Below are 13,186 nucleotides of genomic sequence, written 5' to 3'. Positions count from 1 at the left end.
TTTGCAGTTTTGGCCACATTTTAGCATATTTGGAAAGGTAACCAATCAACAGCTTCACAGCCATCATCAGATCTTAAAACAATAGCAGCACAGACAATAGTGACATAGACACAGAGTTTAGACACACACACACACACACACACACACACACACACACACACACACACACACACACACACTTTCCCAGCTGGTTACTCTAAAGGAGGACACTGTTTGAAAACTTAGTAACAACATTTTCAGACTTATTTATGTGCCTGTCAACAGCTCAACACCTCACACACTAGCTATTCGGCTATGGAAATAGATCATAAAAGTGTAGGTTCATTGTTTAGTCTTCTATTCTTTACATATCAAGCACAACAGATTTCTTTCATTGTCCTGTTCGAACAAGCAGCCTTCTTGCCAAAATGAAGCTGCACAGATCAAGTTCTGTCACTCACCATCTACAGTGAGGCAGGATTTGAAGACAAATGGCGACACCAACCAAAGATCCTAAAACGAAGGTTTCGTGCTTCCCCTTAAATAATCAACTTGCTGGAAGAAATTTCAATATAAAGTTTGAAAACACTACACTTACTAACTACAAAACACCAAAGTAACTGAAGGTAACTCTTGACAGAACACTATCATTCAGAGAGCATATAACAAAAACAGCTGAAAAATTGAAAAATCATTCAAACAATATGCGGAGAGCATTGGTATCCATCTATGTTTTTCTGCTCCAAGTCTTATATTCTGTGCTGCTGAATATTGTGCCTCAGTCTGGCTAAACAGCCCTTATGCACAAAATAAATACATCCAACTAAATAATGCCATGAGAATGATCAATGGTGTCATCAAATCGACACTTATTTAATGGCTGCCATGCTAATCCACATTCCACCCTCGCCCCCACCCCCCTCAACTATGGCACATAAATGTTCTTGTGGATGAGTACAAAAAGATCATGGATAATAAAAATGCACCAATCCAGCAAGATGTGTTCAACCTTACTAATGCATGGACTTACAGATGGACTGAACAACATAATAATAACATGCTGTGAATCACTCAAAAATCACTGGGATTTGACTTGCCATGCAAACGTGATCGGTGAAAACAGAATTAGAACCTAACATAGCAGATGTGCCTTTAAAAGAAAAATGGGGTATGCAGTCATCCCCTCTTTTTGACTGCAGTGATCCACTGAACATCAGACACACTGCTGAAGAATGCTCCCTTCAGTATCCCTGCGTGCAGATGTCCCGACTGAGGCAAATGTGCTGCCATGGGTAGAACACAGGAGTAGTTCAGAAACCTGCAATGGATGGCACACACATAGCGTCATATGGGCGGACCCGCTGACAGAAATGTTTACTTGTCAGCAGCAGTAAGTGGAGCAGGCCAGTGCTCCTGTGGAGTTAGAGTGCCACAGACCTAGCCTTGCACTCATGCCGACAGTTGTGTTCCGTGTCATCACTAGCCACCCACACCACCAGCCACGTGCTGCGTACGTTGTTGTGCATGTATCTACATGGGCTTGGATGCTCCGCTTTCCATAGTTCAGTTCACACGGTGAGTTTGTTTCACTTCTGGTGTTCCATTCCCCGGCCGTTACTGAGTCACCAGCAACTGACCATGTTGAGTAGCTGCACTGTCACACTTTCTGCAGATACTAAACCCCACAAGATCATATGATGGTAAGCCAGAAGACTTCTTTCTGGTGACTCCCAAGTTGATAGATTACATAAATGCTCTACATGCTTTTTTTATAAGATTTTATACTGCAAGTATTATGCTGTACAATATATGTATCTCTTCCCAATGTGTCAAAAGACTACATGATAAATAAATAAATAACACAATATGAAACTGCTAGCATAAGTACAACTCTGATGATTTGGATTCACTCATCCGCTGCACAATAAAGCTTCTAAAGTAAAGAAAATCTCTTACAGTTTATCTCTCTGGAATCAGCTGCAAGCATCATTACTTTTGTGCAACCTTTCCTTTCTCTTATCAATTAATCTCCCTACTCAGCCATGTAATCTTGTCATTACCAGTATCATACTAACAAGCCAAGATTCACGAGATTACAATTGCTTTATTACATTAGTCTCTTTTTTGGACACCAATAAAAAGGAGGGTATAGCAAGTGTAAGAAGCAACTCCCACTAATACACATGCTGCCACAGGAAGATGAGTCGTGAGGAGGAGTCATGTTATGCCTCACTCACCCGTAGCCCTCAGTAATTTATAAGTTACGACTGCAATGGACTATGAACCACCTAATAATTCATTCCACAACAAGGAGAGTGAGAGTATTCCTGAAGAATGTTATAGTGCTGCTGCTGTACTGAGTATAGTTTGGCACCAATGTTAATAGTAATAGGAGGCACAATAATAGCAACCTGAAGTTTTAAGATTTTACTGATTTATGTCACAAAGCAGGAAACAATGGGATCAGTTACTAGTTGTGAAAACCAAAGTTAAGTGCTACTTCTCCTTTGCTTGTGTCAGTTAACTTAGGTGACAACAACACCCTAATTTAAAGACTTATACACTGATGTGACAAAAGTCATGGGATAGTGATATGCATGTATACTGATGGTAGTAGTATTGCATGCATAAAGTTTAAAGGGACGGTGCAATGGCAGAGCTGTCATTTGTGCTCATATGATTCATGTTTAAAGGTTTCCGTTATGATTAGTGATTATGGCTACACATCAGGCGTCAACAGACTTTGAACGCAGAATGTAGTTGGAGCTAGACGCATGGGACATTCCACTCCTGAAATCATCAGGAAATTCAGTATTCTGAGGACCCCATTGTCAAAAGTGTGTCGAGAATATCAATTTCAGGCATTACCCCTCAACTGACGGCCTTGGGAGAGCCAGTCCTGACAAAACTCTACCATCTGGTGAGCAAGATGTATGAAACAGGTGAAATACCCTCAGACTTCAAGAAGAATATAATAATTCCAATCCCAAAGAAAGCAGGTGTTGACAGATGTGAAAATTACCGAACCATCAGTTTAATAAGCCACAGCTGCAAAGTACTAACACGAATTCTTTACAGACGAATGGAAAAACTAGTAGAAGCCGACCTCGGGGAAGATCAGTTTGGATTCCGTAGAAATACTGGAACACATGAGGCAATACTGACCTTACGACTTATCTTAGAAGAAAGATTAAGGAAAGGCAAACCTACGTTTCTAGCATTTGTAGACTTAGAGAAAGCTTTTGACAATGTTGACTGGAATACTCTCTTTCAAATTCTAAAGGTGGCAGGGGTAAAATACAGGGAGCGAAATGCTATTTACAACTTGTACAGAAACCAGATGGCAGTTATAAGAGTTGAGGGACATGAAAGGGAAGCAGTGGTTGGGAAGGGAGTAAGACAGGGTTGTAGCCTCTCCCCGATGTTATTCAATCTCTATATTGAGCAAGCAGTAAAGGAAACAAAAGAAAAATTTGGAGTAGGTATTAAAATCCATAGAGAAGAAATAAAAACTTTGAGGTTCGCCGATGACATTGTAATTCTGTCAGAGACAGCAAAGGACTTGGAAGAGCAGTTGAACGGAATGGATGGTGTCATGAAGGGAGGATATAAGATGAACATCAACAAAAGCAAAACGAGGATAATGGAATGTAGTCGAGTTAAGTCGGGTGATGCTGAGGGTATTAGATTAGGAAATGAGACACTTAAAGTAGTAAAGGAGTTTTGCTATTTGGGGAGCAAAATAACTGATGATGGATGAAGTAGAGAGGATATAAAATGTAGACTGGCAATGGCAAGGAAAGCGTTTCTGAAGAAGAGAAATTTGTTAACATCGAGTATAGATTTAAGTGTCAGGAAGTTATTTCTGAAAGTATTTGTATGGAGTGTAGCCATGTATGGAAGTGAAACATGGACGATAAATAGTTTGGACAAGAAGAGAATAGAAGCTTTTGAAATGTGGTGCTACAGAAGAATGCTGAAGATTAGATGGGTAGATCACATAACTAATGATGAAGTATTGAATAGGATTGGGGAGAAGAGAAGTTTGTGGCACAACTTGACCAGAAGAAGGGATCGGTTGGTAGGACATGTTCTGAGGCATCAAGGGATCACCAATTTTAGTATTGGAGGGCAGCGTGGAGGGTAAAAATCATAGGGGGAGACCAAGAGATGAATACACTAAGCAGATTCAGAAGGATGTAAGTTGCAGTAGGTACTGGGAGATGAAGAAGCTTGCACAGGATAGAGTAGCATGGAGAGCTGCATCAAACCAGTCTCAGGACTGAAGACCACAACAACAACAACACCCTCAACTAGGACAACACAGTGGCTGACAGCCTTCACATAACAACTGAGAGCAGTGGTGTTTGTGTGGAGTTATCTGTGCTAACAGACAAGCAACACTGTATGAAATAACTGCAGAAATCAATGTGGGACATACAACAAATGTATGACCAATGCAAGTGCCTTTGCTAACAGCACGACATTGCCTGTAGCACTGCTTGTGGCCTCATGACCATATTGGTTGGACCCTGGACAACTGGAAAACCATGGCCTTGTCAGATGAGTCTCAATTTCAGCTGGTAAGAGCTGATGGCAGGATTCATGTGTGGCACAGGCTCCACAAAGCCCTGGTCCAAAGTTGTCAACAAGGCACTGTGCAAGCTTGTGGTGGCTCCCTAAGGGTATGGGTGGTGTTTACATGTAATGGACTGGGTCCTCTGGTCCAAATGAACCGATAATTGACTGGAAATGGTTATGTTCGGCTACTTGGAAACCATATACAGCCAATCAATCATGGAACTTTTATGGATGACTATGCGCCATGTCACCAGGCTGCAGTTGTTCATGACAGATTTTAAGAACATACTGAACAACCTGAGCAAATGATTTGGCCACCCAGTTGCCCGACACAAATCCCACCGAACATTTATGGGATATAATTGAGAGGTAAGTTCATGCACAACATCCTGCACTGGCAACACTTTCACAATTATGGAGAGCTGTAGAAACAGCATGAGTCAGTATTTCTGCAGGGGACTTCCAACGACTTTTTAAGTCCAAGTCATGTCAAGCTACTGCCCTACATTGAGGAAAAGGAGGTCCGACACAATACTGGGACATATTTCATAACATCTGTCACCTCAGTGTAGTTAACTCTTTTACAGTTTGTGTTTTAACAATTCCTTCAAAGACAGGAGAGGACAGAAAAGGAGAGAGGTGGTGTGTGCAGTAATACATAGACAATAGATTCAACAGTTATAGTAGTGCTATATCTAATATATAACATGCAATAACAAAAACAAACAAATAAAATCAATTCATACTTAGTTCTTCTAAAGTTCCATCAGTGGTATGTTGACCCTTGGGATGTTTACAGTTGTTTTCTTTCTCGTACAGAAGAGTTTTCAGGTCTTCTGCTCGTCTTATATATTCATTTACCTTATTACGAAAGGCTATTTTTTTCTTGGTATCATCTTCGTCTGTTTAATGGAAAACTGGTTTGTGATTAGATTTTATTTATGTAATCTATTGCAAAACTATATTAGTTTTTTCAGTTGTGCTTAGCAAAATCACTTATAAAAATAATAGAAAATTGATCTGAAGCACATTTTCTTTGAAACTCATAAAAATATTGTACAGTATCTAGTAATTCTTAACCAAACAAAATGAAAAACAGTGAGTACAAAGAAATGAGAATTGAACAATACAATTGTGAAGCTTCTAAGCAAAATTCGTTTCTTACCATTCACAAGAGGAACAAAATACCTCAAGGATTCACAATAAAGGTCAAATGCCTCACTGAATTTCTGTTCAGCATCACATTTCACTGCCTTTTGTACCAACTCCACAGCTTTCTGATAGGATTCTGGTGATGGCATGTGTTCCAAGTCAAGGAAAGGATGATTAAAAAAGGACTCATAATCAATCCTCTCAGAGGGATTATGTTTAAGAAGTCTAACAAGCAGGTCTCTGCAGTCATCTGAAATGCACCCACCATGAGGAACCTGTGAATGAAGCACAGTTTAATTAATCAAAAGACATATGGAAAGTGATCTCTTGTTGTAGTTTCTCTTTCATTCATATTTACTACTCAATATATAGCGGAGATGCTGAGTCACAAATAGGCACAACAAAAAGACTGTCACATTCCATCCTGGATTTCCCACTGTTTTGATATTTACTCCTCACCTTCTGCTTCTCTATTACTGAGGCTATTAATGCCAAACTGAAATTGTTTCAGAAATCAAGTCTTCTTTCAACAATGCATTATCAAAGTCTCAGAAGTTAAACTTGGAAACACTGACTTTTTGCTATTGATCTCTTCCCATCGTACACTGTTATGAGTAATGAGTGATTGGTAACATAGCTGAATTTTTTTGGTAACAGAGCTGATTTTTTTGCTTGTCCGGCACAATACTGGAAATCAAAAGAATGAAGTACATTGATAAATCACTGGTACATTGATAAATCACTGCTCTAACAGGAATGCCAGTATGTATCCATTGTTTGTACCCTGTCTCCTTCACTACATTTCAGGTCATGACGAATTTTTATTAATTGACACCATGTTCCATAAATCACTTGCACGATTTCAAACAAAGTGATGTGCAACACAGCAGGTGCTTCTCCTGACCTTCGTCACCAAAATATGGTGGACTTGTATATGTTCCATTCTGTGTCTGGCCCTAAGGGTTCAGACCAATCAGATCTTCCATCATCAAATTGCAAATGTGGTTGCTGATTTTGCAGTGCTCTGGATTTGCACAGGCTGGTGTAAATTAATTAGAATAGCAAATTCCTACCATTTTTATTTGTGTGTTAACTACCAATTATCATTAGCTGATATAACACAGCAGATACCGGATTTATATGGATCAAAAGCAACCAACATGTGTGGTCCCTCTCATTTCTCCTGTATAATATATGTGATTTTATTCTAATGTGACTTTTAATGTTATGTATTATCATTTTTATAACATAAATAAAGTCTGATGGTCATTTAATGCACAAACTAATTCATTTCTACATATGTACTGGAAGGGTATTGGCAAGATTTTGTTTTTAATTTTCATATGAGTATACATTATAGAACTATAGCACAACTAATCATTTTTTATGTATACTATATTTAGGCATTACAAAAAATATATATTATGAAAAAGTACTCAAAATATAATGCCCACCTCAATAGGCATTTCGCTCTTTATCTTTTCTGCTAGCTCTTTAAAATTACTGGATGAATAAGGTGCTCGTCCAAACAGGCACTCATACATTATGACACCGACTGACCACAGGTCAACAGAGGCGTCGTAGTGACGTTTCAGCAGCATCTCAGGTGCCATATACAGAGGTGAACCTCGGAGAGAGCTGTTGTAGTCTTCAGGTGACAAGTACTGGGCAAAACCAAAATCTGTGGAAACAATGAGATGCTTTGTGGAATAACACATTTTTTTTAATTTTAAGAATTTCAATGTGCAGCATTATCTTTACATAAGAAAGTATGTAGCATTCATACATCAGCCACCATCATGTTGGGAAGATTTTGAGGATATCAAGGTATTTAAGTGCAATGCATGAGATACATACAGGATAGACTCCAATTCATAAAAGTTACTTTGAAGATCGTTACTTCTGAGAATGGCCTTATGCACACTCCACACTAAGGCCTTTCATTTATTCCCTGCATAAATGAGCATATATGATAGATAATGAATGTGTGAATGTGGTAATGGGGTGTCCTGGTTAGTAGTCCGTCTTCAGGCCACAAGTGGCCCATAGGGACCATCCGACCACCATGCCATCCTCAACTGAGGATGCGGATGGGAGGGGCGTGTGGTCAGCAAACCACTCTTCCAGTCATTATGAAGGTTTTCTTTGACCAGAGCTGCTACTATTCGGTCGAGTAGCTCCTCAATTAGCATCACAAGGCTGAGTGCACCCCGAAGATGTCCTGGTAGAATGTAAATAATTTAGGAGTAAAGGTTTACAAATTACCAAATAGTAAAGGCAATTAGTTGTCAACAGGTACATAAACAAGACTGAAAATTTCTAGCTTTTGGTCCCTCCCCCCCCCCCCCCCCCCCCCCCCAACATATGAGAAAGAGAGAGAGATAGAGAGAGAGAGAGAGAGAGAGAGAGAGAGAGAGAGAGAGAGAGAGAAGAGAGTTCTACATTGTGCCAACTTCACATACATTGGTAGGACTGCCGTTCTGCAGCTTGATGATTGACTAGGTGGGAGTTTGTGTGGCGTAAAGTTGGTGAGGGGAGAAAAGAGGCAGGTAGCAGGACAGAAGGTGGGGAAGGGTAGCTGACAGCTCAGAGGGAGAGGTAGGATTTGCACAGGATAGGAAAGCGACACACAGGCATAGGCACCGATGAGTTCGTGCAGCACACGATAATGAAGGTGGGAGCAGTGGAATGGGAGAATGCAATAAAACTGTGGAAGGGGAGGCTGTGGGGAAGACAGTGTGAGCACAAGATGAGTTAAATCTGGGTCCTAGGGCTGGGCGGAGGTAAGTGTGGTGCATGGAGCAACATCCAGCTAACAACCAGGAGGAACCTCTGCTAGCCCCTTGCACCATTCCCTCCTCCATCCACTCCCAGGACCCAAACTTCACTCATCCTAGGCCCACAACCTCTTCCCCACAGCTCCCCCTTTCTTTGTTCTTTCACATCCTCTCAAACCACTCCTGTGTCATCACTATCATGTGCTGCACAAACGCCCTTGTGCCAGTCCCTGTGCATTACTTTGCTATCCCTTGCATGTGTTGCCCTATCCCCCTTGCCGGCCACCCTTTCCCAGTCCTGCGTCCCAATTTCTGCCTCTTTTGTCCCCCTGCCAACTCCACCTGACAAGACCCCCACCCAGTCAATCTGCAGAACTGCTCCCCCAGCTTGGTCTCTTCAGCTGGAATAATGGCAAATTTTCAGTCTTGTTTATGAGCCTGTCAACACCTCTGTTATTCAGTGAGATAATAGTTTATGGGATAGAATGGCTGGTCAGTTCTTACAAAACCCTTAGTACTGCTGATAGACAAATATAAAAGTACAAGAAACAACCCTAGTTTCTAAAACTATTAATTCCTTCCTCAGCGAGAAAGAGGGATGTGCTGGAAAAGGGTAGAAAGGATTGGTATGTCACAGAGACCACAGGATGAGAGGGAACCAAATTTTGCAAGGGCAGGGGGAGACAAAAACTAAAGTGTAAACTTGAGGGAGATAAAGAGGCAAACGATAGTATATTGCTAAGTACTGTGCCCACTTCAGTCCAGTGGTGATGACAACATAATAATAAGTAAAAATGGATTAAAAGGAAACAAATTGAATACTAGAGTTAAGAAGTAGGAGTAAAAGAATCAAAGAGAGAGAGAGAGAGAGAGAGAGAGAGAGAGAGAGAGAGAGAGAGAGCAGGTGGGGAATTGGAGAGCAAACGTGAAACCATGAAACTGGTCTGAGCTGCCAGAGTTGGTGGTTGTGTGTGTGAGGTGTGCTTGCTTGTGTGAATGAATTCTTTTTCTGATGAAGGCTGTGGCCGAAAGCTTATGTGTAAGCATCTTTAAATCATGCCTGTATGCAATTTAATGTGTTGTATTTTCGGTAAGTAGCAATCTATCTTTCCTATATTGCTGATATTCCAGCCTGAAGTTTCCATTGTTAGATTTTTTAAAATAAATGACATATTAAATAAAAACTATATACAATAATAACGAAAAACCATAAAATAATAAAACAATGTAAGTTAAGTTCAGGAGGGTTGTGGGGGAGGGGGGGGGGGGGGGGAGGAGGAGGAGGACGAGGTTATTAGAGATGGAGCACAAGCTTGGATTAGGGATGGATGGGGAAAGACATTGGCTGTGCCGTTCGTCAAATGAGCCATCCCAGCATTTGCCTGAAATGATATAGGGAAATCACGGAAAACCTAAATCAAGATGGCCAGAAACTGATTTTGAACCACCGTCCTCTCAAATGTGACTCAACTGTGCTAACCAATGTGTCACCTTGCTCATTAGGGTTATGGGATGAGAGGATATGCTGAAAGGCACGTTCCCATCTCTACAGTACTGGGGCTTGGAGAATCCAAGCAGCCCATTTGATGCACTCACTGAGGTCTCTTAAATCATGCCGTAGAACATCTTCAGCATCTGCATACTAAGTGCGCCCAAGGTGGACAGTTCTTCTGTGTCTTTTCATCAGCTCAGACAGTTTAGTGTTGGATAATTCTACATAAAACTCTGCAATGGAATTGTGACTTTGGTTTATTTGTCTCATAACATACATAATCTAAATCATTTGATTCAGGTACAGGAGACACGTCAAACTGTGGTAGTATTTCGCCATAAACAAAGAACAGCTGATATTAACAAACAGCATAATAATAATAATAATACAATTTTGTTACATATACATACAATAAAATTTAACACTTAGTTACCCACTGCTCAAATTATCATTTCATCCTCTATGAATTCTTATATTGAATAGTAGCATTTCTCCCACAGAATCAGCTGTAGCTTCATTTTTATGATTTCTAGCATCATATTATACAGGGTGTACGAGGAAGAAAGGTCAGTATTTTAAACAGAGATAGTATAAGTAATTCTGAACAAAAAATGTTACATGAACATAGGTTCACAAATGCTTCATTAGGGAGGTATGGGTATTGAAAGGAACTTTAATTCTGCAAAACTGATGTGCACAACATGAATGTATATGCAATACAACTGGACCATAATGTGATTTTCTTGCAAACAATGCACGGAAACATGCCATGTTTATGCGACGCAACCTACCACGTATTATGGTCATGTGACATACATAGTACAATCACCCACTGTTTGCGCAGTTGTGCTGTGTAAGTCGCATTGTGTAGTGCACCGGCGATAGATCGGTTAGGTATGTAGTGTATGGTGTTAACTGTTCATACAAGTGCTCCTAAAAATGCCACACATCTACATTAAGCAGGAATACGCAGATATGGTGTATGTTTATGGCTTCTGGTACAGTAATGCTACCGCTGCAAGAGAAGAATACCACAGGTGCTTTCTGACTCAATGATTACGTGACAGTAGGGTGTTTACCAAAGTGTTTATCACTTTGCATGCAACAGGCTCTCTTCCAAGTAGATGTTTTTGATACAAGTTTGCCAGTCAACAAACTTTGCAAGAAAAGGAAGAAATTATCGCAAGTGTTGAGCAAAGTCCCAGTACAAGCATACGAAGAATGTATCTGCGTATGAATGTCCCACAGACACGTGTATGGGAAACATTACATGTGGAAAACCTGTATCCATTTCACATACACGTGTTCAAAATCTCCACATTGGCGACAACACCCAACGACTTCAATTCTGTCACTGGGTAATTGAGAATAGTCATTTGCTTCCATATAAACTATTCACTGGTGAAGCCCAGTTTTCACAACATGGAATAAACAACACATGCAATAATCATCAATGGTCACGGGAAAATACACACGCTTCAGTGGATAGCAATTTCCAAGTTCATTTTACCATAAATGTTTGGTGTGGCACGACTGGTAACCTTTTGATAGGTCCATTTATTATCAATCAGCGATTGACGGGAGAGAGGTACCTGCATTTTTTGGAAAATTCATTTGTGGAACTATTGGAAGACGTTCCTTTAGCCAAGCAAACTGGAATGTACTTTAACATGACGGTGCCCCCCAACATGTTACCTTACGTGTGAGGGACCATCTCAACTGCACCTACTCTAATTGCGGGATTCGCCGTGGCGGATGCAATTAACTGGCCTCCAAGATCACCTGAACTTACACCTTTAGATTTCTGTTTCTGGGGTTGGATGAAATCAGAGGTGCACGAAGTGAAGGTAAATACACGAGATGAACTGCTTCATCGCATCATGGACGCTGCAAAATTGATTAGGAACCAACCACAGGCAATTGAACAAGCAGCACAACATGTTATTGCTAGAGCACAAAAGTGCATTGACGTTCATGGTGGGATACTCAAACCTGTTCTGTGAACTGTACAACATCTGTATGATAACTGTTAAAGCCATTTGTAAAAGATGTGGGACATCTTTTTCAACTGAATACATGGAACATGCATGTTCTAATGCATTATATTCTAAATGAAAAGTAAATAATCATTATGTAAAAATGTGTAACATAACTATACTTCTCTGTAACATTGTTTTCAAGAAAATGACGTCATGGTCCAGTTGTATTGCGTATAAGTTCACGTTGTGCACATCAGTTTTGCAGAATTAAAGCTCCTTTCAATACCCATACCTCTCTAAAGAAGCGTTTGTGGACCTATGTTCATATAAGATTTTTTGTTCAGAATTACTTATACTATCACTGATTAAAATATTGATCTTTCCTCCCTGAACACCCTGTATATGTTTCCGCCCATTAACTTTTTATATATTGTCATTCCCATACACTGTGGAATCCATGCATATAATTTCAACTGGTGTGTGGGTAGCATAAAATTATTTTTATTTCTTGTGTTATATGTATGGTTAAAATGATTCTCTTCAAATAATTTTTGTCTGTTGTGTAGGAAGATTATAATTTCATAAACGTATGTGGAGGGAACAGTTAGGATTTGTAGTTTCCAAATTAATGGGTGACAAGACTCTATTTGGTGTGCAGTATGAATGTATCATACAATTTTCTTTTGCATTTTCAGTATTCAAGATATACTACTTGAACTTCCCCAAAAAATTATCTCATATCTAATGACACATGTAAAATAACTATAACAAGCAATTTTTCAAGTACTCAAGTTAGTGGAATTTGCTAGTCTCAAACATTGTTGCACTAAATTATGTCTGCTGTTATGTTTACGGTTACTGTTGTTGCTGCCATGAGGAAAATAATGAATTTGCTAGTATCTGCATTGCAAATACGAAACTGCTTAGTTTATTTGATTTGAAGTCAATATGTGTATTCCAGCTTAAGCACTTGTCCATGTTTAGTCCCAGGAATTTGACCGTGTCAACTTCTTTCATAGGTTGATCATTATGTAGTATTTTAAGTTACACAGATTTTGACTGGTTCTGAAGTGGGGTCTTTGCAATGTTCATTTTCAACCCATTTGACTGCAACCAGTTTTCTAAGGTATCAAGTGTGCTGAATACATGTTGACTAATAAATACTGCTGTTAAGTAGTTTTGCAGTTTATTTGCCTTTTATATTATATGACTAGCTGTTACCTGCA

At 39.8% G+C, this 13,186-nt stretch overlaps 1 protein-coding gene across 2 annotated transcripts in view; it reads right to left on the bottom strand.

Annotated features, from left to right (window-relative positions):
• LOC126412807 (serine/threonine-protein kinase ULK3) overlaps positions 1 to 13,186 on the bottom strand; it is a 126,130-nt gene that overhangs the window by 39,973 nt on the left and 72,971 nt on the right. For both annotated transcript variants that reach the window (XR_007575346.1, XM_050082590.1), the window contains exons 4-6: positions 7,167 to 7,393; positions 5,726 to 5,987; positions 5,307 to 5,462 (exon numbers count right to left, since the gene is read on the bottom strand). Coding sequence is in view for 1 of the 2 variants with exons in the window: in XM_050082590.1 (XP_049938547.1) it covers positions 5,307 to 5,462; positions 5,726 to 5,987; positions 7,167 to 7,393 (645 nt within the window). In the remaining variant the exon portion in view is untranslated. The remainder of the gene's footprint in view (positions 1 to 5,306; positions 5,463 to 5,725; positions 5,988 to 7,166; positions 7,394 to 13,186) is intronic.

This window comes from Schistocerca serialis, chromosome 7 (genome assembly GCF_023864345.2).
Source record: "Schistocerca serialis cubense isolate TAMUIC-IGC-003099 chromosome 7, iqSchSeri2.2, whole genome shotgun sequence".
Classification (NCBI taxonomy): Eukaryota; Metazoa; Arthropoda; class Insecta; order Orthoptera; family Acrididae; genus Schistocerca; species Schistocerca serialis.
This window is presented reverse-complemented; position numbering and strand designations above follow the sequence as displayed.